Genomic DNA, 27548 nt, shown 5'->3' with positions numbered 1-27548 from the left:
GAGGAAAAGAGGTTTGATTTTGTGCTTGTATTCAAAGAGGAAGAAGGAAGCGAGTGACAGCCCTCCTACTGGTGAGCGTGTGGGTGAGGTGTTTGCTAATCAATTTAGTTAACGCCTCTTGATTCACACAGTCGTGTATGGACAGGTTGCAGATTTGTCGCTGTCTGGATGAACAGCTGATGTTTGTTTTTTGTGTCTTAGTAATGTTAGTTCCCAATCTATGAGCAAGACCTTTAACTTCATTTCAAATTGCACATACGACAGTGACTGTAATGTAAAAAACAATGTGTTTAGGCCCATTCAAACCAAGAACTGTAACTATAACAATAACTATATTAGAATCCACACAATGCACAATGTTCTATTTATTATAAGTGCATTCTGCAGTTCTGTTATATGCCGCTTTAAAGCATGGATTCTAAATGGCTGTTAATATTTTTAGTTGTTTATCAGCTGGAAAAAAAACTATAGTGTTCCTCTGTGCCATTAGTAATATAGTGATTTTTAAAGACCCCTTGTGGTGAAGTTCAAGATTTTATTGTTGTTTACATGTCTGTCTGGTGTTATTAATATACTTGAAGACAAGCCATGTGCAAATTCATCAGTCAACACCTTTGCTGAGCAAAAATGTGGTTTGAAACAGCCCTTTCTTACTGTCACTAACACGTAACCGAACTCATAAACATGCAAGGTGGGGCTTTTCATATCATTAGCTCTATAAGATAGTGATCAGGAACATGGTTTGTGAAACACTGATAATGTATTGAGACCAAACGCTAATGATATCAATTACAGTTAAGTGTCTGATGTAGAAAGCAATACATAAAATGGATTATGGAGTTTGATACATCAACAAATGTGTATAATTTGTAAAATTATTCCAATGTTGTATTATTCCATTGTGTAGCATTTACTACTTCAGTAAACCAATTGGAAGCTCATGTGACTGGAGACAGGGCTCATTTGCATATTGTGTATACTAAATGAGGTAAGGGTTTCGATTGGTGGTGTTTTGAAATAAGGAGCAGGGGCGTCGCTAGTGAACTTATGTGCAGCTATTTTTTTAATAGTTAACTTTAACTATTTTTGAAGTTTTTAATTCATCAGCCATCAAATCTGTAAATATTGGTCATAGAATGGAGATTCCCTATAAATTTCATCCAGCTGATTACTCACTAAAAATGTTTTCATGCCATTTCAAGCCTTATTTTGAGCTGTTTACTTACTGTTTAAAATTAGCCTTCCCATTAAATTGTTCATTCAGAACATGCATTACCACAAGAGGTGGGATTTATTGCATGAACCAGTCACAGCAGAACATAACTAGTCATATCCAATCATATCGCCAAGGAGGCTTTTTCTCCTCTGGGTGACTTTGCCCCATTTATTCTCAATTACCCCCCACCAGTGGCGGCTACTGGTCTGTCAAATAGGGGAAGCTCATTTTCAGCCTACATCATAAAATTGTCTATTTATTTATTCACAAGAATGTGCCTTATTGTCATAAGTAAGTCACAATGCAAACAATCGTAAAAAAAAAAGCTTTAGTTTTATTATGCAAAATATGATGTATTTTTTCTTTTAGTCAGATGCTACTATATAGTATAAATATTTTGCAATTTAAATAAGGTTATTATGGAGATTTATTTATTTATTTATTTATAAAGTATTTTAATAGAAATATAAGGTTTCATTATGTTATGTTAAAATTTTTCAAGATTACTATATATATATATATATATATATATATATATATTAATTTATAGTCATCCTCCATGTTAATATTTAATGTAGTAATCTATATATATATATATTGATTACTACATTAAATATTAACATGAATGAATGAATGAACGATCTAAAAAAATATTAAACTCTGTAAAAGTGAAACAAGGAATGTGGTGTATAATTGTGTGAAATGTATGATGAAAATCAAGCAATTTCGCCAAGCAAATATAAAGAAATAGGTTGCAGCAGTTTTTATTTCGACTGAACTTGAGAAATCCGCGATGGGACTGAGCGCGAATAGCTTCAGCGATTCCTTATAGTACAAAATCGCTGTCAGTCAAAAGGAGATGCAATCTTTCGACAGACCCTCCAATCATCACGCAGAAGCTCGGAGTCCAGGCCAGCCCACTCCTCATTTGCTCCTCATTCACCCCCAGAGACGCTGAGCGTCCGTGGGCGGGACATAATCGCAGCGTTTATCCAATGACCGTCTAGTTTCAAAGCACTGAAAAAAAACGTTCAAAGCAGCCGCATTGAAGTCAATGGACGCTGGGCTTCAACGGGGAAATGCACTGTGACGCTACGGGAATGTATGAGAAGTTAGATAGTTAGATATAGCAAGTCAGCCGACCTGCTATATCTAACTGATTCTGAACGAACTCGTCTTTGAGATGAACGTTTTCTAACGCATTTTTAGTCAATAAAATGTTAATACAATAGTACATAATTTGACCATTAATTTTGTGACATTATAGGGGGAAGCTGAGCTTCCCTTGCAGTCTTAAAGAAATCGCCACTGCCCCCCACCAAACCCACCGCATGCTTTAGGGCAGTGTTCTCAATCCTGGCCCTGGGGGCCCCCTGCTCTGCACATTTTGCATGTCTACCTTTTTTAAAGGGGTCATCGGATGCCCATTTTCCACAAGTTGATATGATTCTTTAGGGTCTTAATGAAAAGTCTATAATATACTTTGGTTAAAAATTCTCAATGGCAAAATCTGCCCTGTAAAAATCATCCCATTCTGGTCGAGGCTGCCTTAAATGCAAATGAGCTCTGCTGGCCCCGCCCCTCTCTTCTCTCTGTGGAGTGACGAGCCTGTTTACTTTAGCCGCATTTAGCCACGTTTAGCCGCTAAACTTGTTAACTAGCACATTATTAGGAAAGGCGATTGCAAAGATTCATAAAAAAACCCTTATACTTACTTCTGATGTATGTGAAGCTGGATCACAAATGATTCGTGCAAACATAGACGGATATATGTAGATTGGGAGGTGCATTCCTTTCACAAACAAACGTAATCCACTGCACCTTCAGCAGCTCAGATGTCGGGAGTAAATGACGACCACTACGTTAATTATTACATCCAGCAACACAACACCTCAATCGCTCAATTCTTGTCTAACTTACATCCCTGCTCCGGCATCAAAACATGGATGTCTGACTGTTATAGCTGATCAGCTATTGTGGGAGGGGCCTCTGTCGGTGTGACGCCGCAACGACAAATATCTGAGAATGGCTCGATTTGAAAAAGGCATTATTTTTACAGATAGATTAAAAACCACTGCATGGATTTTTATCATTATAGGGTAGATTTGTACATACACTGCCAACACACATTAATGTTCAAACAATATGTAAAAGTGAACTTAGCATTCAATGACCCCTTTAACACACCTGGTTGAAATCATCAGCTCATTAGGAGAGAGATCCATGAACTGAGCTAACAAGCTGATGATCTCAGTCAGGTGTGTTAAATAAGGGAGACATGCAAATGGTGCAGAGCAGGGCACCCCCAGAACTGGAATTGAGAATCACTGCTTTAGGGGGTCTGTTAAAGAGCAGGTCATATGGGTCATATGTTTTTTGCAGTTTGTGACGTAGCTATGCTTCAATGTAAACAGTCTGGAAAGTTGTTAATCAAAAAAGTGCATGATAAAAGAAAAGAGCCGTTTTAACGAGTCCTTATAATTTTCGAATCTTCTGCCTGTCATGATATACATCACTAGGTACCACATTTGCATAATCCTGCCTGCCCACGAAATACGAACACTCTGACACTTCTGCTAGTTAGTATGTTTACATCATGTCGAGAAGACGTCGTGTTCAGTGCTTTCAAAGCGAGTTTGTGTTGTTTTCACTGCCGAAAGGTGATGATGTGAAGAATCAGTGGTTTAAATTATTTTTTTCCAAGATACCACAGCAAAACAATTTGAACCTTTTGTTGTGCTTATCATTTACTGAGGACTGCTTCTCTTGGCTTTTATCTTCGTTGGTTTCTAATCTTCTTTATTTGGACTAACAAGCGTCTTTGAACCACAACCTCTAAGTACGACTGATACGTTATGTGTACATTTTCAATTGAATGCAAAAATTGCAAGTTGTTTGTGCTAAGGTTGTTTAAGGTTTTCAGGTAAACCACGATATTACTGTCTTACTGAAACAGTTCTGATAATTCTCTGTGAACCCACTATTTCCTAAGAATGTGTCGATTAATGTAGACTGTCGTTGTTCTAATTACTTTGTGTAATAATGAAGAATGTAGAGATATTTTGGTTTACAAACTGTGGCGTTTCATAAGTTAGTCACGTTAGCACTCGGCTAATTTATTCTACGTTATGTTTTCAAATGTTTTTATGTCATTATTTTAACGGATTGTTGCACTATATTATTGTTTTGGGGCATGCTTTGTCAATGGTATCCAGGGTTGCCAAGTTTTCACAACACCCAATTGCTACTCAAAACTAGCTGTAAACTAGCCCAATCATGTCCAGGGTGTAAAATACACATTTTTTGTTGGGGTTCCCTTGGTAAATTTGCATTCCAGAGGATAAATATGACGTTATTGGGTTCACTTCAACCCGCCGACATCAAAAACAACCACAAACTTGGCAACACTGATGGCAGCGCTCTCTAACTTGCTGTTAGTCACAACAGGCTTGGCCAGCTGACCAATCAGAGCAGAGTAGGCTTATGGAAGGGAGGGGTTTACAGACCTTACGCTCAGAACTGATTGAACAAATTTCGTTTCGAAATCATTAAGACATGACTATGCCTAATTGTATATTCTGAGACATTTCCAGTGTTTTCTGACCTTAGTTGCATTTAAACCTGCTGTAGGGGACTCCAACACAATATTAGGACACTTTAAAATACCATATGACCTGCTCTTTAAAACTCATTGAGCTCAGCGGTGGTAAAAGAGATTTCCACTGTAAATTTACCTGCTGGTGTTGAGGTTAAACAATGTTTCTTTAGAAACACAAGTGATACACTTTTTAATGCTATATTTTGTAAAATTGACTCTTTTTTGTCATTCAATATTTTGAGGAGACACTGCCTCCCTTGGGTTTAGAGTTATATTCAAGCTGTTTTAACAAAAAAAATTCATTTTGCTTATAAAAATGAGTTTTAAGGGATATAATTAACGACTACAGGGCGACTTGTTTTTATTGTTATCATTATAGTTACAGTTCTTGGTGCAAGCAGGCCTTTTCGCAGTATTTGCTTCCGTATCATGCTCGAACGCTTCAATTTGGCCACTCTAAAAACCTTTTGCTTTTGTTCCCCTTGTTTTGCCACTTTATCGGGAGCTGAATTAATGATTTAGCAAGTCGGAGGGACCTCTCCATGGAAACATGAGAATTCGTGTAAGCTCCTTCTAGGCTGGAGCACTGTCAGGACACAAGGTCCCGCCAGATGCCCATTTCAGGCAGCCTGGCCATCTGTAGTCGTCAAATGCCACAGTTGTCCATTTCATACAATGGAAATGCTGTTGGATCGGTTTTGTTCGTTCACACAGGAAGGGGTTTACAACACAAACATTGGCTAATGTATTTCCTTTGGATTGCAATGCTTTATTGTGCACTTTCCAGCTTTGGGTTTTGTCTCTTTTGTCCAATTCTGTTAGTCCCACAATGGAGAGAAATTGCTCCAGATGCCTGTATTGTCCAAAATCAATGATTCCAGAATTCTCCTTGAGTACAGAGGTACTTGTGTTATTATTTGGATATTACAGGTTCACACAGAGAGTCTAAATGCTGATTTTTCCACATCAGCACAGCGCGTTCCTTCGCCATGTTTTAGGCTTGTTTCAAAATAAAGGCACAGAAGAGCAGGTGATGTTACTAAGCTAATGACCAGCAGGTTCTCAGCAGCTACAGTTAGTTGAGAAACTCAGAAGAGAGACTTCGCACGCAGCGTGCTGAGCGGAATTTGAGTTCGTGGTAGCACTGCACAAAGCTGTGGTAGATAAAGGTAATAGGCAGAGCCAGCAGCACAATGCCACTCACAACGCACACGCCACCCAGCACGCGTCCCGGGATGGTGATGGGGTACATGTCTCCATAGCCGACGGTCGTCATGGAGATAATAACCCACCAGCAGGCTGCCGGGATGCTGGCGTAGTCCTCGTTGCTAGTCTCCAGGTCAAGGCCGTGCTCCAGCAGCTGTGCCAGAGCGCTGAATATCGCCATTGCGACGCAGACGAACACCAGCAGCATGACCATCTCGCGGTAGCACCTGCGCAGCGTCAGCCCGAGCGTCTGCAGCCCGAGGAAGTGACGCGCCAGCTTGATTAGCCAAAAGATGCGCATCATTCGTAGCACGCGCAGAGTGACTCCCGCTCGCTGTAGTTGAGGGTTTTCTCCTGTTAGCGCTGTCACAGCGACAGACACGTAGTAAGGAGTGATCGCCAGCAGGTCAATAATGTTAAGGGGGCGGCGCACAAACTCACATTTGTCCCGTGAGACAATGAAGCGCACTATGCATTCGGCAGTGAACCAGCCGATGCATACTGCCTCGATAATCCTGTGAGAGATGGGGAGAACAGAGAGAGAGAGATGTGGAAAGAAAAACAAATGAGGGAGTTAGAGGGTATAAGAGAATGTGGATCAAAATAAATATGGCTTCAGAACAAAGCTAAGCTTAATTGACAGTATTTGTGGCATAATGGTAATGACCACAAAAAATCTTCTGATCTTCTTAAAGGGATGGTTCACTCAAAAATGAAAATTCTGTCATTAATTACTCACCGTCATGTTGTTCAAAACCTGTAAGGCCTTCGTTCATCTTCAGAACACAAGTTAAGATATTTTTGATAAAAAGATTTCTGACCCCGCATAGACAGCAATGGTACCGCCACAAAGTCCAGAAAGGTAGTAAGGACATTGTTAAAATAGTTCATGTGACATTGTTGGTTCAATCGTAATGTTCATAATCACAGCTGAACCACTGATGTCACATGGACTATCAATGTCCTAACTACCTTTCTGGGCCTTGAACGCGGTAGTTGTGTTGCTGTTTATGGATGGTCAGAAAGCTCTCATATTTTATCAAAAATATCTTAATTTGCGTTCTGAAGATGAACAAAAGTCTTATAGTTTTGGAACGACATGAGAGTGAGTAATTAATGGCAGAATTATCATTTCATGGGTGAACTATCCCTTAAATTATTTCAAGCTTTTGTAGTCTGTTTAATTTTGATTTTTGTTTTCTGTTTAGGCTCCTTCTAAAGTTCCTATTAAAAGTACATATAAAAAATTACTTAGTAATTTAAAAGTTATTTAAAAATGAGAGAAGGCTAATCCATTAAAAGATTAGTTTACTTCCAGAACAAAAATGTACAGATAATTTACTCACCCCCTTGTCATCCAAGATCATGTCTTTCTTATTTCAGTCGTAAAGAAATTGTTTTTTGAGGAAAACATTTCAGGATTTCTCTCCTTGTAATGGACTTCTACGGTGCCCCCAAATTTGAACTGCCAAAATGCAGTTTAAATGCAGCTTCAAAGAACTCTAATGAAGGAAGAAAGGTCTTATCTAGAGAAACGATTGTTTTAATATTATTTTTTAAATTACAATTTATATACTTTTTTTTAACTTCAAACACTTGTCTTGTCTAGCTCTGAGTTTTTTCTGGTCATGACAGTTAGGGTACGTCTAAAAACTCCCATCTCATTTTCTCCTCCAACATAAAAATCGCCTACATCACTGCAGAAGTACTGACCCAGTGTTTACAAAGTGAAAATGCAAAGAATATCAAACATCCTTTACAAAATAAGGTAAAACAGCGATGTAGGACGATTTTGATGTTGGAGGAGAAAATAAGACAGGAGTTTTTAAATGTACCCTAACTGTCATGACCTGAAAAAAGGTTAAAAAGTATATAAATAACCGATTGTTTCGCTAGATAAGAGCCTTTTTCCTTGGCTGGGATCATTTATAGCCCTTTGAACCTGCATTTAAACTGCATTTTGGAAGTTCAAATTTGGGGGCACCATAGAAATCCATTACATGGAGAGAAATCCTGAAATGTCATCCTCAAAAAACATAATTTCTTTATGACTGATGAAAGAAAGACATGAACATCTTAGATGAGTACATTATATGTAAATTTTTTGTTCCGGAAATGAACTAATCATTTAACATTAAAATACTTGCAGTTTCAAAAGCCACCAAACATAAACAATATGCACTTTTCTTATTAACCTTTTAAAAGTCTAAAGTTATATCAAATTTTACAACTTTGGCAGAATGACAATGCAACAACATAAACCTTAAAACCGTTACAGCTCAAATAATACAATAATACTAGTTTAACTAATAAAAAAAAACAATGGACAAAACAAAATCATTTTATGTGATAATCAACATTATGCCACAAGTGCTTTCGATTCAGCTTAACTTCTATTAGGCCTGGAATATTCTTGTACCAAACACGTCCCAGTGAATATGAAGATAAGATAAAAAATAATGATAACCACCAAAAATGGTGCTAAGTAGCCTTCACTTAAGTTTAGGTTTTGTAATTGTTAAAAAACAAATCATGCAAAGTATTTAGATCAGATTCCATGCAGCCATGCAGTTAATGTGCTTTATATTGAAAATGTCCTCTCATTCAGATTGTGTAAACAGCTCCAGTGTTGTTGATAGTGTCTATGGAAGCTGAAAGGCAGAAGGCTACACTTGCTCAGTAGTCCTTGAATTTTTATTCTCATAATGGAGTGCATATTCAACTCAGTATCTGTTAAATTGAAGAAACTGTTGTTTTGAAAGGCTGCATTTACAAAAGCATTCGCCCTTAAATTTGCTCTTTCACTCTGAATGGTTTTACTGTACTGTTCAAAGCAAATTCATAAAGAGCCGTGACAGGCTTAGAATTACAGTGTGGACAGCTGTTTTGACAGGAAGGCATGCAGATAGGGCCAAGAATTACTGTTGAATAATTGAGGATGTGATAATATATGTACATGTGCCTACAAATGCCAGGCCGTCGGCAGGCATGATGAACACAAAAACTGTACATTTAAACATTTGGACCTTTACAGGCAATGAATGAACGGACATTAAAAGATGAATACAAAACAGGGAATGATATCCACAAAAACACCTTTGACATTTTTGGAAATACTATAAGACTGCATGCATGAAAAACCTCATTGGGTTTATTTCCATCTCTTACCAGCTCATCATACACATATGAGAACACATACCTGAACCCTGAGACAAACAGTGGCCACTGTGGGAAATGGAATCAAGACTGCACTGGATACATAAAGGAAAAACCTACTCACAAATACTTCCAGACAGAGAGAGATGGGGACAAGGGAATACCCAAAATGACAATGTGACTCATAACAGGGAATATGAAACCATGACTGGAATTTCACATCTCTGATGGAGAGTACCAAGATGCCACGATTACTTTGGATGTCGACAGAATGTTCCCATATTCTGACGACAGAATATGGGAATCTTTTCTTAACAAGTCTAAATCCAGGGAAGATTGAGAAGTGTTTTGAGACACAAAGTCTGTTGTAACACTATCTGTTAACCAGTTATGCTGCACGGGTAAAATCACCACCCTCTTGAGGTAACAGAAGATGTTTTGAGTGTGTTTGTACAAATATAATGGGTCCAAAGGGCAGAAAACAATTTTGAGGTAATGAAATAGTTTTCATCCGGATTATAATTTGATTTGCGATGATGTTAATGGATGTGAAATGTCATATTGTGTATGCCCAGTGGGTTTTGTTGTTTAATTTGATATATAATATATCCATATAAGCTTATTATAAAAAATAGAACTATCGTGTATGAAAAGATGAAGGGGGTTGTAACACTACATTTCACTCACAAAGATTACACACATGGTCAAATATAAAATCGTTTTCAAATGATGTTAAAAATGGTTCATGTGATGAGGAAGATTGTAACATCAACTCAACCAGGTCCTCAGCTCAAATTTTCAATTTTGCTAATATTTCTTCTTAAGAAAGATAGACATGTATAGTGGTGAAAGCCAAAATATTAAATGTCATGGATGAATAATTACTAGTAATCCAAAAGGACTTCAGAAAGATAGCAGCATCATAATGTTATTTTTACACAGAGATTATTAGGTCTGTTAGTAAAATATGTTAACTTTAGTCATCTCTGTTGCATTATGTGCCAATGGTGACCATTCAAATATGGGGAAACAGCACTTTTCAAGCTTTTTCTCTGAAGCTTGCATGCCCGTAACTCAAGAAGTGTGAAAGATATCTTAACCCTTTAACTGTCACCCCCCATTTTTTAAAATAGGCATGAAAGTGCACTATCCAAACTTAAATTGTTGTAATACATGAACACTTTGGAATACAGATCTAAGGTTGGTCTCTTTTTAAAGAAGACAGTCAGCAGATTATGGCAGAAGTTTTTCAAAAAAATACATTATTAATAAGTTATAGAAGTTTAAATTTACTAAAAAGAAAATGCACTGTACCATTATTATTTTATTTTATATAAAATACATATTTTTTGATATCAAATTGAAGCCTTATGTCTAAATAAGTAATGTTCCAAATTTGAAGTTGATATGAAAAAAAATTGAGGTTCCTGTGAAAGTTTGTTTAGAGCATTATACCACAAACAGCCACAGAGTGCCATACAAACTCTATAGAATTTTTTAAAATGCATTTTTCTGTCACAAAAGTCTAAATTTCTCTGTCAATTTTACTTTTATCACAAAAATAGACTGAGACTCAGACCTTTCCAATGACATGTTTTTTGTCAAGATTATAAAAAGTTTGGATATAACACTTGATACCGCCGCTAAGGGGGAGGAGACCGCCAATTTTACAGTACCATTTCCATAGTAACACAATGTCCGATTTCAAAATGGTTCTAAGATTCTGAGCTTTCAAATGATATATAATCTATGATGATTACTAAAATATTTAATAGAGAAAATCTTTAAAGGATCTTTAAAGAACCATCTTTTTCTTACCTTTTTATAATCTGAAGAACCTTCTTTCACCACAAAGAACCTTTTGTGAAACAGAAAGGTTCTTCAGATGTTGAAGGTTCTTTATGGAACCATTTAGACAAAAAATGTTCTTCTATGGCATCGTGAAACACCTTCATTTTTAAGTGTACTGGGTCTTAACAAACTTTCCTTTTGGCATCTTCATTTTTAAGTGCCTATATGATTTGTTACTAGAGATACGGAAATTTTAATATGGCTCCAGGAGTAAACTCTTATATTGTGCACATTTTCAGTTGTCAAAAACCAAATGTTTTCTTTTCTTTTAAAGAGGAATGTCTGAAAAACGAATAATGTTAAAACTAGAGATGCATCTCATTTCCTTCTGTCAAAACAACTGCATTGAACATACCTGAGTGCCATAAATATTCTTTTTCCAAAGTTTGTGTCCCTGTAACTTAAGAAGTATTAAATATCGCAATATGATTTTAGATTCTAGTTCTTAATACATTTTTCTTTCAGAATCTATATTTTTAAGACCCTACATTGTTCAGTCCCAGAGATATGAGGATCTCAGTGACGCTCCATAATCAGACTCATTTTCAGGGTTTGAAAACCAAATGTTAGTCATTTTGTATTCAGCTGATACCTATTGTATTTAAAGCTGAATGTCTGAAGAATAAATAAATGCAGAAGGGTTAAAATGACTTCAGAAAGATGGCAGCATCATACAAACGTTGAAACGAAATGTGTTACAACACTCCCGGGTCTCCCCTACTCGTGCTGACGTCGTTAGATCATTTCAGCGACGTCTACTGGCCAGACGAAGCACGTCAGCTAGAAAGCAAAAATCACCATCGTAATACTTCCCAGGCTTCATCTTGCATTATCACCATACGGACGTTGATGAAACGTCGTTTTCCCACAACGCTAATACTGTTTTTACTGTAATACGTTTTAAAAAGCAAACAATGAACAAAAATAATATTTAGAAAACTGGTAATGAGAGAGACGGATTTTAATGTCACTGCAGATATAAATCCTATTATATTATTGTATTGTATTGTACTACTGTATTATAGAATTACAGTTCGCAATATCCTGCATGATGCAATATCCTTGCATTTTACATATTTTGCATATCTGTAAACCGAGAAAATGTGTCAGTGCAGTGTAATACACTCATTTAGATCTCAGCTAAACTTTAATCTCAGTTTTGCTTTCAGCTTTTTGAGAAAAATAGTTTGAATGGAGATCGCAAAGCAACCGGATAGCTACAAAACGTGTAGAATTATAAAACAGACAAGTTCAGGGGAACAAACCTGGACCAGCACAACACAGGCTTTTTCATTTTAAGATCCTATATGTGGAGAAGAACGATTTCTTCGATTACATGGAGCTATAGAGGGTAGGCATGCTCCTGTGACAGATCCAGCTAATTTTGCATTGACACCACAGACCACAGAAGTTAAATTCGTACATGTACCTGTGTTCTTCCACTGTGTTGTTTTTTGCTGTATCCCAGTCCGGCAGAGTGCTGGCGCAGAGAATAACCATAGACATAATGACAAAAACCACTGACACTGATGCCAGGATCTGCGCAGCGACAGAGGAAGCTGGTTCCTCAAAAGTCCTCCGCATCCTCTCCAGCCACCGCGCGTTCCCTCTCTCAGAGCCGAACCTGGTGACCTGGTCCTCCTCACCTCTGGAGTCCACCTCTGCCTTGATGTCCTCCTCTGAAAAGTACGTGTAAGTGTCAGACATCCTATCCTCCAATCGTCGCTGGCAACAAAACTCCAAATGTGAGCTCTCCAAACCCCAGTAGATCATCTCGTTGTAAAAGGAAAGCTCGCACATCTGCGGGACAAACCTGAGCTTTCCAGATCGCACGTAAAGCATAATAAAGACAAACGCCTCAGAGTGCCTGTCGAAGAAAAACTCGTTCCTCTCTCGGTCATAATCATCACATACCTCCAAAACCTCTTTTTCAGAAGAACAGCTGTGGAGCCTGCTCACTCTTCGGAGGGGAAAATCCTTTATAACTTCTCTAGTGAAAGCATACTTGGTGCCACCAACGTTTAGGATGCATATGTTCTTCCCAAACTTCATTTTGGATCAGATTTGCATTGGCGATTCGAGTGAAAAAGAGAGAAACGACGCACAATATGGCTTAATGATAGTCATAGTTAAAATCCAATATGTTTCTGTGTGCACGAGAAAAACCAAACAGCTCCAAACTCGCGAGTCCAACTCACAATGTCAGGTTTTAAAAGGATTTTTCCAGCACAGAGCGCGTGTCAGTTAGGAGAACCGTGGAAAAGTGACTTCTTGCTTTGTGCATCATCTAAACTCCAGCCTTCAGTGGGCTGTTTCATCCAGTGATGTCACAGATCGACAAGCCTATTGCGCTCGATTGCGCGCTCCAGAAGAACGGGCGTTCCCAAACGCAAAACGAGTTTTTCCACAACGCACGTCTGGGGTTAACAAGTGAACTTGCTGGACTTCACGTATCTGCAGTGGAGTAAACCAGGAGGACGTCACGTTGGATTGAATTAAATGTTCAATATTAAAATCAATATTGAACGGTTTTTCCTATTGGTTATCTGTGGACACCCTAAACTAAAATTAGACATTGATTTCTGTTAGTAGTGTTGTTCTAGCGACTAGTTTACGTTTCTTGGATGTAGCGTTTTTGTAAAAATGCAGCATTCAAGTAGCTAAACTATATAATCGCCTTTCATTGATTTTTCTCTGTGTAATTTTCAGCAATAAAGTGGCCGACTGCCGTGAATGAATCACTATTTTGATCCGGATTATTCCAAGTGGTTACCAAGTTTGAATCGGTTCGTGATTCAGTCTGAATGATTCGAACAGCTCACTCTGATTCGCATCATTACTGATATTTACATATAGGCAAATAGCCTGTTAGGCTAATATTACGTTTTTACAGGAATGTACATTAATCAAGTTTAATTCACATTTCCAATTTATAAATTAATAAATGAGAGTGTAAAAAGAATTAATTAATCACTCGTTTGATCTGAATCATTCCAATAGGTTACCAGATGTGAATTGGTTCGTGATTCAGTCTGAATCATTTGAACAGCTCACTCTGATTCGAATCATTACTGATCTTATTAATATTTTAATATATATATATATATATAAATATATATATATATATATATATATATATATATTTTTTTATTTTTTTTTTCATACGTTGTATCAGTAATATCCATCAATCTCCCAGAGTTTATTTACTGTCATAATAAAATATTTGCATAGGCAAATAGCCTGTTATTAGGCTAATATTACGTTTTTAAAAGAATGTACATTAAGTTTAATTCACATTTCAATTTTTATTTCAATTAATAAATTACAGTGTGAAAAGAGTGAATTAATAACTCTTTGAATCAGTTAATGATTCAGTCTGAATGATTCAAACAGCTCACTCTTGATCTTATTTGTATTTTATCTTATGAATTATTATTATTATTATTTTCAAATGTTGTATCAGAAATATCCATGAATCTCGGAGAGTTAAACGCCTTTAAGGCGCTTATTTATTTATTGTCATGATAAAAAATATTTACATCGGCAAAAGCCTGGCTAGTATTACATTTTTTGCCGATGTAAATATTTTATATTTTTATTTTATTTTTTTCAAATATTGTATCAGGAATGGTCATGAATCTCCCAGTGTTAAACGCCTTTAAAGGTATTTATTGATTTATTGTCACTGAAAAAAATATTTACATCTGCAAATAGCTTATTATTAGGCTATAGGCCTGAACTATGTTTATTATTCTAAATATTACCAAGTTTAATTTACATGTCTTATTTTTTTTATTTAACGAATTTAATAGAATTAATTACTCTTTTGATCCGAATCATTTTAGCAGTTTACCTATTCTGAATCGGTTCGTGAATCAATTCAGTCTTAATGATTCGAACAGCTCACTGACGCACCAGTTCGGTACTGATATGATCTTACGTTTGTCTTTTATCTTATTATCTTAAATATATATATTTACATGTTGTATCAACAACATCCTGGAGACTTCCAGAGTTTAACGTTTTAAAGATATTGTCATTTATTGGAAAATAATATGTAGGCTCAACTGTGTTTATTTTAAAAATATTACTTTTTAAAACTTTCTTTTTCATGCTCTGCGTAAAAGAGTCGTGAGTGTCAAGTTGAGGGTGCTTGCAGTGTGTAGACTTTATTCACCCTCCTCCTTCCCTCCCTCTTTTCTCTCCTCCTCTCTCTCATCATCAGGAAGCTGCTGCGCTCGAGCCTTTTCTAGCGCGTGAGTGAGTTACTGTATTGTACTGTGAATCTCGGGAGGGGGGCTGCAAAAAATCTCCTATTCTTACAGAGGTCCATCCCCCATATTTAAAACATCTTAAGCCAGATTGCTTTCTAACAGGTCACAGGACGTAGATGTCTTTTTGATTCACATATTTATTTTGTTTTTATTTTAGTTTATGGTTTGGTTTTTTTAACACTCCGGGAGGGCAGAAATGGCGGCCAACATGTACCGGGTCGGAGGTATGTCCGTCTATATTCTGAATTAACGCAAGTCAAAACACAGGCACCACCGCAAGACCTGTCTAGGAGGCAGGGGCTTGTATCAACCGAATCGCCGCAACCGGCCGCTCACTTTTAAACTCTTAACACGTGCAGTGTCCTTGCAAAAGAAAGCGATAACGTGGATGGAGAATATTTTGGGTTCTGATGTGGGTCAGGCCTCTTAAACTATCATAGCCGCACTAGCATTTTAGCAAGCAGGCTATGTTGCTAGCTAGCCACATCATAAACAAATAATCATTACTATATGTAAAACACACGGAAACACGTCAATAGAGCACAGTTCGTTCGCATTTAAACATGTAGGAGAAAAGCGAGTTGTGCTTGCAACCTGGCCATGACGATTTTTGACGCCGATGTTTTTCTTTGTGATCATTTGTCTCATTTTTTGGCACGTATCCATTAGTTACGGGTCCTCATTCGGCATGCAAGGTAGCAAAGCGAGCTAGCATTTAACACCAACCCTCGCTCGAGAAACCACATTGAACTTCTGCACACTTATTCGCTGAAACACCATGAATGTGCACTGTTTTCAGGTGTATTTCTTCACATGCGTCAAATATAAACACTTATTTCATATAAAACCGTCGCGTCGTTTGTTTGTGCAATTAGCCGGCTACATGCCGCGGAATTTGACATTGTTTCATGGCGCCGTTGATGCAGTGCCATTTAAAACGATTTTGCAGCTTGAGCACACTTTCAGCCAATTCACTGACTGAATGGAACGTCTATGTTACAAATTATTACACTGCACGCTTCTAATGTGACCCGTTCCTTGTGTGTTCGGCTATGCCGTTGATACATGTATCGGAATGTGACTCATGGCCATAAGCAGAATACGGCTGTTTGCATGAATGAAGTGTTTGTTTACAAGCATGCAAACGCATATTCTTTACTGATTTTCCTTTTAGAGAGAGGGTTTTCTATATGTCTACCAAATATAAATAATTACTTCAAGTCAGTCAAGGCCAAGTCTAAAGTCTTAAGACATAGTCTGTATGTTGTGAGGTATTTTTTATAAACTAGAGCAAGGGTTTCAAGTATAGGAGAATTCAAGTATTACGTGATTACTTGATTCTCTTTAAAACCTTGTGCTTTATGAACACTTCATTCATTACCCATTATCAGTCTGTGAGGGAGAGACCGTTCACCTAAAAATATTTATTGGTGAGGGTTTTCTTATCTTAAATGCCCAGCGGTTCATTATGAAAATTTACATTTTTCCTTACAGTAAATGAATGAACTGTGGTAAGCAGTTAAACCGTGGCCCTGTAGGCTGTAATGTTTTGAACTGTCTCTTCACAATCTGTATTTGGTAAATTTCCACATATGTGACCCACACAAGTGTCAATTTTTTGAAATTGAGCTTTATACATCATCTGAAAGTTGAATAAATAAGCTTTCCATCGATGTATGGTTTGTTAGGATAGGAAGATAATTTGGCTGAGATACAACTATTTCAGTGTATGGAATCTGATGGTCCAAAAAAAAATCTAAATATTGAGAAAATCGCCTTTAAAGTTGTCCAAATAAAACACTTAGCAATGCATATTACTAATCAAAAATTACGTTTTGATATATTTACAGTAGGAAATTTACAAAATATCTTCATGGAACATGATCTTTACTTAATATCCTAATGATTTTTGGCATAAAAGAAAAATCAATAATTTTGACCCATACAATGTATTTTTGGCTATTGTTACAAATATACCCCAGCGACTTAAGACTGGTTTTGTGGTCCAGGGTCACATATAGGAAATGTGTTGTGGCGATAGATTGCATATTTGTGACCCTGGACCACAAAATCAGAATTTTATGAATAAGCTTTCCATTGATGTTTGTTTTGTTATGATGGGACAATATTTGGCCAAGATACAACTATTTGAAAATCTGTAATCTGAGGGTGCAAACAATCAAAATATTGAGAAATTGCCTTTAAAGTGTCTAAATAAAGTTTTTAGCTATGCATATTACAATCAAAAATCAAGTTTCTATATATTTACAGTAGGGAATTTACACAATATCTTCATGGAACACAATCTTTAATTAAAATCCTAATGATTTTTGGCATAAAAGAAAAATCTGTCATTTTGACTCGTACAATGTATTGTTGGCTATTGCTACAAATATACCCGTGCTACTTATGACTCGTTTTGTGGTACAGGGTCACATTTACTATATGTGACCCTGGACCACAAAACCAGTCATAAGGGTCAGTTTTTCAAAATTGAGATCAATACATAATCTGAAAGCTGAATAAATAAGCTTTCCATTAATGTATGGTATGTTATGATAGGGCAATATTGCCGAGATACAACTATTTTAATATATGGAATCTGAGGGTGCCAAAAAATCTAAATATTGAGAAAATCGCCTTTAAAGTTGTCCAAGTGAAGTTCTTAACAATGCATATTACTAATCAAAAATTACGTTTTGATATATCTACAGTAGGAAATTTACAAAATATCTTCATGGAACATGATCTTTACTTAATTTCCTAGTGATTTTTGGCATAAAAGAAAAATCAATAATTTTGAGCCACACAATGTATTTTTGGCTATTGCTACAAATATACCCCAGCGACTTAAGACTGGTTTTGTGGTCCAGGGTCACATATGTAATATACCATTTCTAATCTACCAAGGATAATGATATGCACTGTTTTTGTATAATGTGAATCTCCCAAGTCATTTAATTGTCAGCCAAGCCCTGTGGTTTTTATATTGATACCAAAATAATCCAGTGCTTTTTATCTTCTTCTGCAGATTATGTCTTCTTTGAGAATTCTTCAAGCAACCCTTATCTGATTCGGCGAATAGAGGAACTGAATAAGGTACATTTCCCTCAGGGCTGGGAGGGAGAAGTCTGGGTTGGTGGACACTGGGTGTACTGGTAGGGTGTCGACAAACATTGTCATCATGACATCGACACAAGAAGCTCAGCCGCCTCGCCCATAGCCAAATTACTTGCATTTCTCTGCGCTTCTCCCTTCAGTCTGTCATATCTCCAATAATTGTTTGCTGGGACACTGTATCTGTGTGAGATACACAAAGCAACAGACTGCATCCTGGGGTCCCTTGGAGAAGTAGGCTGTGGTGTGAAGTTGACAACTTTGTCATTTCTTTTTTGTAAGATGTTTGTATTATGATAAAACAAGATTCAGCTTTTTAAATATTAAATGTTGAGGGATTTTAAGCGCCCATGTTTTCATACTTTTTACTCTCCGTTCAATGTCAGCATGCTTTACTGCACAATATTCTCATCTGTTAGTCATCACTTCTTCTGGCAAAGTGACATCTTTTGACATATTTGTCAAAAGAGAGAATTCACTTGTCCAGCAAATTCAGTTTGCTTCCAGGTTGTTACTCTACTTTGGTTTTGGCATCCAAACAATCACCCTGTGACCACTGAGATGCACTCGGTCTAAATGATCCTTCTCCCACAACCACTTCTAGGTATTGACAGTCCTATACAATCGTGTTAAGTATGCGTTTTGGGATATTGATTTCATACTTAAAGAGAATAAGTAGAATCGAATGTACAGAAAAGAAAGTATTTTTAAACCTTTTTTTATGAGAAAAATCTGTTTATTCAGTCCAAATTTACATTCTGGCTATGGCTATGTGGTGAATTTTATTATACTTATTTCAGAACAGTCAGTTTAACATTTTATCTTCATATGGGGACTTTGCAAATATTGATTTATGTGATTAATTGAAAGTAGATTCAATTATTGTACTGTGCATATCATGTTATTTTACTAAAGGTCATTATTTTTTATTTAATTTTATCTATTGATAATGATACACTACCAGTCAAAAGTTTTTGACCAGTAAGATTTGTAATGTTTTTTGACAAAGTGTCTTCAGCTCACCAAGCCTGCATTTATTTGTTCCAAAGTGCAGCAAAACAGTAAAATTTACAATTTTTTTTTTTTTTACTTTTTAAAATAACTGTATTCTAGAGGTCGACCGATATTGGATTTTACCAACCACACTGGCCGATACCGATTAATCGACCGATAGTTTTTAAAATAAACGGAAAATAAATAGTGCTCTGCTTTTAAACCAGACTTTGTAAATGAATAAAAATATTAATATTAATTATATATTGATCATTACAGTTAGTTCATTGTTCATTAATGTTAGCAAAAGCAACTAAAATTTTTTAAATATGTCAGTAAATGCTGAAATTAGCACACTCTAACAAGGGACAATACTTCTATTCTACAGCTTTTATCAATCTTGATGTTACAAATGGACTCATTGTAAAGTGCTACCATTACATCAACAATCAAGCTAAAGATGGCCATCTTTAAATATCTACACAAAGGCCACAGTATTGAAATTGCATACATATGGATATTGTGTTCTTTCACAATTGAACTGCTTCTATTCTAGAACATTTGTGGTTATCTGTTCAAAACAAAGTATAATATGCTGTATAACAAAGACTATTGGGACTTTGCTGTATAATGACGACCTTCTCAACCGCTCCAGCAATGGACCCAACCCGGAAAAAACTAACGCCATGGATTTTTGCCAAAAACCGATAGTTCCACCAATCAACTATCTGTGCCGATTAATCGGCAAAACCGATACATCGGTCGACCTCTACTGTTTTCTATTTGAATATATTTTAACATGTAATTTATTCCTGTGATTTCAAAGCTGAGCATCATTACTCCAGTTACATGATCCTTCAGAAATCATTGTAGTATTTTATTTTCTGCTCAAAAACATTTATTAATGTTATGCTGAACACAGCTGAGTATAATTTTTTTTCAGGTTTCTTTGATGAATAAGAAGTTTAGAAGAACACCTTTTATCTGAAATAGAAATCTTTTGTAACATTATAAATGTCTTTATTATCACTTTTGATCAATTTAAAGCATCCTTGCTAATAAAAGTATTAATTTCTATAATTTATTTCCCAAAAAAGGGGGAAAAAAATGATTTTGAATGTTATAGTGTATAATGTTACAAAAGCTTTTTATTTCAGATAAATGCTGATCTTTGGATCTTTCTATTTATCAAAGAATCTTAAGCAAAATGTACTCAAATGTTTTAAATATTGATAATAATAATACAAATGTTTCTTGAACAGCAAATCAGCATATTAGAATGATTTCTGAAGGATCATGTGACACTGAAGACTATAGTAATGATGCTGAAAATTTAGAACGCAGTTATTTTAAATAGTAAAAATATTTAGCAATTTTACTGCTTTTGCTGTATTTTGGACCAAATAAATGCAGGCAGAAGAGAATTCTTTTAAAAAACATTCTTGCTGTTTAAATATTTTTGACTGATAATGTATATATCATAATAGTTATTTATTAAAAATAAGATCTAAGATGGACAAACAATAAGACAGATGCAATAAGAAATTAACTCAGATACAGTATTTTTTACAGATACTCTATTTTACAGTAGCGTTCAAGTAAGACATTAAATAATGAAATTTAAAAATAAAACACCTCATAGTTTTCATGACATGAATTAAATATAGATTTATTCTTATTAAAACTATAAAAGTTAAAAAATTTTAATCACATCCCACATTTTATTTCATTCAAACAAGTTTCTTTATTGCTTTAATGTTTCAATAACTTAAAGCAGTCTTTTGCTGTGTATATTTACGCACCGCAATATAGCAAAATCTCTATTCATTTTGTATCATTGTCACAATACATATAGTTATACTGCCCTGCTTTACTACAGTGTTTGAATTTTGAATTGACAGCCATAAATATTTTGTATCAAATCTTGTATCACATCTTGTTGAATTACTCGGTACCAAATTGAATCTTGTAATTATCAAGTGTATATTGTCAGATGCTCCATTTTAACCTTGTCTGCTGTTGTCGTTTTTTTTCGATTACTCCTCAGAGGAGTGCAGACACAGCAGGTGTTGATAAATTCAACACTGCACTGCTGATTAAACATAACAGACTGCAACCTCAGGTTCGAGCTTTTTCCGTATTGATTAACAGAGGTGTTAGGTGCGCTATCCCCCAGATACTGTGTGAAGTTTCCTCAAGGTGACCCTCTTTGTCTTTTAGACTGCAAGCGGCAATGTGGAGGCAAAGGTGGTCTGTTTCTACAGGAGAAGGGACATCTCACAGAGCCTCATCCAGCTGGCTGACAAACACGCAAGTGAGTGGAACACAAGTGTTTTCCAGGGCAATGTGAATGTATTGTCAAGGAAACCAAGGGCGGTTTGTGACGTGGCATGCGTGAGTGGTCATTAGCATGATAATGATAAGTCATTTGAAATTGCTCATGTATATGCGTATGCGTCTGTCTTCTGGTGTCTGTGTAAGTTAGCCCAGGGGAGCTGTAGTCAGTGGAGTACCAGAACCAGATGCCCGTAATTGGGCAGCAGGGCTTTCTTGATTTCCTAATGTTTCAGGGGCCCATAACAAATTTGTCTTACAATATGACCAGTTTTGCTTGACTCAGTGTTTCGATACTGACTAAATGAAAGACTGTAGGAAAAGGATAAGTGAGATGAATCTGTGGGCTTGATAAGTAGTAGCACAGAATGTGGTAGTCATCACATGCTTGCATATAACTAAATTGTACTGTTTCCAGTAAAGTAAACAAAGCCGACCTGAAACATTTTTGTGTCGCAGTTTCATTTAGTTAGACGGCATATTTTTAAGCTAGTCAACACTGGCGGCCTCTCTTTCCACACTGTTTTCAGACAAGCTGCAAAATCAATTGTGTTAGAATCGAAATCAATCACTGTTATAAAACTTGATAGCTCTAAAATCTGATTTGGTGGAGCCGAATTATAAAACAGCTGATGTATGCACTCCTTTGACTACATCATAGTTTTTGGCAAGAATAAACAGCCATACAGTAAGATTTAAATGACTTATTAAGTAATGTACACTACAAGTCAAAAGTTTCGGGTCAATAAATTTAACATTTAATTTTTTTTTCTTGACATTTCTAAGGCCGCATTAATTTGATTAAAAAATACAGTAAAACAATAATATAGTGAATTATTAGTACAAGTTGAATAGTTTTCTTTTTTAAAATATAATTTATTTCTCTGCCGTTACTTCAGTCTTCAATGTCATATGGTCCTTCAGAAATCATACTAATATGCTGAATTCTCATTTGTGACCCTGGACCAAGAAACCAATCTTAGGTAGCATGGGTATATTTGTAGGAATACCCAAAGATATATTGTATGCGTCAAAATTATTGATATTTCTTTTATGACAAAAATCATTAGGATATTAAGTAAAGATTACGTTCCGTGAAGATATTTTGTAAATTTCCTACCGTAAATCTATCAAACTTAATTTTTGGTTAGTAATGTTCATTGCTAAGAACTTCATTTGGGCAATTTAAAGGTGGTTTTCTCAATATTTTCCTTTTTTTTTTTTTTTTTTTTTTTTTTTTTTTTTTTTTTTTTGCACTCTCAGATTCCTGATTTTTTAAATGGTTCTCAAACTCTCAAATGATCTCAAAAAGTGCCAAATTTTGTTCTATCCTAGCAAACCATACATCAAGGGAAAGCTTATTTATCATTATTTATCAGCTTTGAGATGATGTATAAATCTCAATTTCTTAAAAATTTACCGATATGACTGGTTTTGTGGTCCTGGGTCACATTTTTTTTATTGGCAATGTTAAAAACAGTTTTGCTACCTATGATTATAGTTGAAAGTGCATTGGTAAACAGTAGCTTATAGCTAACAGTCAAAGATATCAGGTGATACTGTTTTTATTACTTAAGTATGCCAAGTTATTGGATTTTTCCCACAGTATTTTATTGTTGTACAGTACATTATTGATTTTATTGTTAATTTTCTCAGGTTTTATTTATAGCAGGTTTCCAAAAACTCAAGGTTGCTTTACCATAAATGTGCATTCAGGCATCCAACAAAATAAAGATTATGAATAGGGGGTGACAAATTAGCGGTATTATCGGTATTGGTAATTTTCAAAACTGATTTGCTGATAAAGTAATTTAAAAGCATTTGAAGAAGATTTTTGTTAGAGCCCTTGTTTTTCTTAATTTTTACATTCATTTTAATTTTTACACCAGATATTTTATTGCTATATCGGTATCGGTATTATATCGGTATTTTCCGAGTAAATAATTTAAAAGTGTTCAAAGAGAGTTTTTGTCCTTTGTTATTTTAAATTTTGACATTAATTTTCATTTTTACACCTGACATACATATTGGTATATCGGTATCGGTCATTTTCAAAATGGATTTGCCCATAAAATAATTTAAAAGTATTTAAAAATTTTTTGTCAGAGCGCTTGTTATTCTTAATTTTGACATTAACTAGACATATACATCGGTTCAAAATATTGGTTATCGGTCTACTTGATCTGTAACAATCGGTATTGGCATCAGCCCTGAAAAAAAAAAATTGGTTGACCCCTAATTATTTAAAAAAATATCATGGCACTCCAAAGTCTACGGCTTGCTGTAAATCACAATTTATGTTGGTCACAGCACAGTAAACACCAAATGACAATAAGAATGCTATCATCTATGACATGTGTGTATGCATTTGTGTATGCAAAGACTATTTGCATTCGGCTGATTTGGTTGCTCTCCTCTTTTAATGCGACCACTAATGCAAACTCTCTGTAAAGTAAATGCATGCATTTCTCATTTATACACTATGTGTGGCCATGCCTTTGACAAATGATTAATTCCCTGCGTACAGAGGACCTGGAAGAAGAGAAGGAAAGCCCCTCAGAGCCCGAACTCAGTGAAAAACAGAAACATCAACTCCGCCACAGAGAGCTTTTCCTTTCCCGCCAGTACGAATCCCTCCCCGCCACACACATCAGGTAAACCCACACACGCACACATTCTATCTGATCGACCAAAATGTGCCGTTTAATCTTCAGTTCACATTTTCAGGGGGCAGTTGAGGTAAGATAACAGCCCCCGTGTAGCATAGCACAACCCCAGCCCACACCAGCCTGTGAGTCAAAGTCCTGGATCCATTCTTTAGCTGGCCAGTGGCACCCCAGGGCTTTTGTAGCACCCGCTGTGATTCAGGTGATAAATGCATTAGCGGCCTGGAGCCGGGTGCCAGTGGTTCTAATCAAAGGGAAGCCTCCTATGAGAAACATTAGCGGTGGTGCCGAGTTTTGGAGAGGCCTGCTGTGCTCACTGAAATTGATATAGGCCTCCAAATAAAGGAAATGTCACTCCCTTTCTTCTTTCTTTGTTTCATTTTTTCTTTTGGCTTCTGTGATCCATAAATATTGAGCAGTCATTGTAGGGGGCTAGCTGGCCTTTACAGGGGATAATGTATTTTGTGTGGAACTAGACACATGTCAAGATTGAGTTCAATTTTTTCTTTTTTTTTATATAGCTTTGTCACCCAATAAAGAAGATAAATTCATGTATCAACTTAAATTGTGCATACATAAGAATCAGTCTTAATTGTGATTTATGCACCAGCTGAATTTGAGTTACTCATATTATCTTTGCCGATGGTCATATTTTTAATGTTGAAATATTGGCTCCTAGGCAGAACTATCTGTTGTTTTTCAACCAATTACAATAAGGGGATCATTTGTTTTCAAAATACAGTAATATAAGCCTCTTTGTCCACGAAATAAATTAAACAAATTTAAAATATGCTGTCAGTTAAATGTTGTTCATCTTTATTTTTGATGTAGTGCAACTTTATTAAGTTAATTCTAAGACTGTTCAGACTACACGATTTTAGCCCGATTTTGACACAATCTGCTTGACTTAGAATATTGTCGGAATTCGTAAACAAGGGTCAGGAATCGGGATGCAAGATTCAATCGTTTTATCTTGTGTAGTGTGTCGGCGTGGACTACAACCGATGCCATGTCAGCGTTGCTTTACATTGTCACCTTAGAAAGACTGTTTTTTTGGTCGTCAACGACGAGTTCCATCACATCTGTGACACTGGCCAAAAGGAGCACTGAAGTAAATGCTTTCAAACATACCGAAACGAAAGTGATGTTTGTGGAGCTATGGCATCAATAATCCTGATATTTTGATGTTTCCTTGAGGGACTACCACTACCAACACAGTGAAATAAGGTCAAATAAAAGCTGTTTTACCTCAGTTCTCTTTGACAGTCCATACTGTCCTCTTCATGCAATCCAGATTTGTATCCACTGTCAGGTTTTCTTTCTATTTTGTTCTTTCTGACGACAAAATGCTGTTTGCTAGCCATTGTTTGTTTACACTTATGGCACCTTCTGTCTAGTCCTGCCCTATCGATGACAACACGTTGTTGAAGACAAGCAATGAATGGTTGGGTAGCAACGCGTTTCTTATTCATGACAAGATTTTAGGAGTCAAAAATGCATAGTCTGAAAACAGTGACTCTCGTAACCGACAGAAAAGAAATTGTATAGCCTAAAACATCTATTATTGGGCCCACCATGGAAGGTTTATAAGGCTTCCTGGATGAGAACCAATTCCTTAAATTGTCTCAGAGCACTGGGAAATCTGATTTAAGAAAGTTAATTTAAATTGATTGATTGAAATGTTTGAGTTAATGCACTGCAATTTACAAAGTATTTAGTGTAATTAGGGGTCGACCGATTATCGGCACTGATATTAAGCATTTTTATGTTTATCGTTATTGGTCATTTTCAAAGCCGATTTACCGATAAAGTAACTTAAAAGTATTTAAAGAGAGTTTTTGTCAGAGCCCTTGTTATTCTTAATTTTGGCATTAATTTTCATTTTCACACCAGACATATATATCGGTTCAAAATATCGGTTATCGGTCTACTTGATAAATAATAATCAATATTGCCGCGTGCCCTGAAAATAACCGACGCAAATTTTCCTAAGTGTAATAAACACTAAATTTGACATACATTTGTTGTCTGATATTTAGGCTTGTAATTTTAAAAATATTGGCATTCAGTGTTAGCTACATTTGTGACCTTGGAACACAAAACCAGTCATAAGGGTCAGTTTTTTAAAACTGTGATTTATACATGATGTGAAAGCTGAATAAATTAGCTTTCCATTGGTGTATGGTTTGTTAGGATAGGATTTGGCTGAGATATAACTGTTTGAAAATCTGGAATCTGAGGGTGCAAAAAAATGCCTTTGAAGTTTTCCAAATGAAGTTCTTAGCAGTGCATATTACTAGTCAAAAATTAAGTTTTGATATATTTACGGTAGATTTACAAATAAATTTACAAAATATCTTCATATCTTGCTACAAATATACTCATGCTACTTATGACTGGTTTTGTGGTCCAGGGTCACACTTTTATTTTTATTATCTGGTAGTGGGGCTATAAATATATTTTAATTACTTAAAGCAACAGTTCACCTAAAAATGTGAATGTCATTGTTTCATACCCTTATGACTGACTTTCTTCTGTGGAACACAAAATCACTGGTTACCATTGACTTAAATTGTATGGACAAAAGTCAGTCAGTCATACTGGTAGGGCTAAATGATGAATCTTATTTTAATTGTAATCACATTTTATGCTTCTCTCATTTTACTAAGTATAATCATCTCCGATATTTGCCTGCTGACTGTTTATCCTGAAAATGTTTAATTTACATTTGGTATTTGTGTTATTTTGCATTGGTAATGTTTTTGTGGTTGCCATTGCTAGACTTCAAGAGTTTAAATCATAGAATTTTTATATATGAATCGAAAACATTGGTAAACGTGCATAGGAGTTTAGTGGTTTCTGCTGAGATATTCTGTTCAAATAAGTGTAATAAAGCCAGTCAGTTTTCTTTTTCAACATGTTCATGCTGTTTGCTGTGACTATCCCTTTAAAATTTGTATCTTGTAGCTTAGGAAGCTCAGGTTTTGAAGTAGCTTTCCTTACAGTGCTGGTTGGATGTGGACGTGGCAGTGTTCATGGTTAAACGTTCATTCGGAGGAGCACGAAGTGATTAGCATCAGTTTTCCACTCTCCAATAGCTCCATAATGTTTTTTGTTCAGCGCGTTTTCATTGTCTG

At 35.9% G+C, this 27548-nt stretch overlaps 2 protein-coding genes across 8 annotated transcripts in view; one reads left to right on the top strand and one right to left on the bottom strand.

Moving 5' to 3' along the window:
• Window positions 1-5097: 5097 nt before the first annotated feature.
• Window positions 5098-13437, bottom strand: kcng3 (potassium voltage-gated channel, subfamily G, member 3). 2 transcript variants are annotated; one of them, XM_051124956.1, is made up of 3 exons: window positions 12457-13437; window positions 6462-6535; window positions 5098-6383 (listed from the first exon to the last, which is right to left on the bottom strand). In XM_051124956.1, exons 1-3 carry the CDS (start codon window positions 13077-13079, stop codon window positions 5890-5892), a joined length of 1191 nt encoding a protein of 396 aa, XP_050980913.1. In that variant the 5' UTR covers window positions 13080-13437; the 3' UTR covers window positions 5098-5889. The 2 variants fall into 2 exon arrangements, with proteins under 2 accessions (XP_050980913.1, XP_050980912.1); XM_051124955.1 differs by having other exon boundaries at window positions 5098-6535; window positions 12457-13435.
• Window positions 13438-15204: 1767 nt separating this feature from the next.
• Window positions 15205-27548, top strand: part of mta3 (metastasis associated 1 family, member 3) — a 43894-nt gene continuing 31550 nt past the window's right edge. For 2 of the 6 annotated variants that reach the window (XM_051124056.1, XM_051124052.1), the window contains exons 1-4: window positions 15255-15525; window positions 18333-18400; window positions 21632-21725; window positions 24273-24399. In XM_051124056.1, coding sequence (XP_050980013.1) covers window positions 15498-15525; window positions 18333-18400; window positions 21632-21725; window positions 24273-24399 — 317 coding nt within the window. In that variant the 5' untranslated portion in view covers window positions 15255-15497. Of the gene's footprint in view, window positions 15526-18332; window positions 18401-21631; window positions 21726-24272; window positions 24400-27548 lie in introns of all 6 variants that reach the window. The other 4 variants (XM_051124053.1, XM_051124055.1, XM_051124057.1 and 1 more) reach the window with 4 other exon arrangements.

Source organism: Labeo rohita, chromosome 12 (genome assembly GCF_022985175.1).
Source record: "Labeo rohita strain BAU-BD-2019 chromosome 12, IGBB_LRoh.1.0, whole genome shotgun sequence".
NCBI classification, from domain to species: Eukaryota; Metazoa; Chordata; class Actinopteri; order Cypriniformes; family Cyprinidae; genus Labeo; species Labeo rohita.
This window is presented reverse-complemented; position numbering and strand designations above follow the sequence as displayed.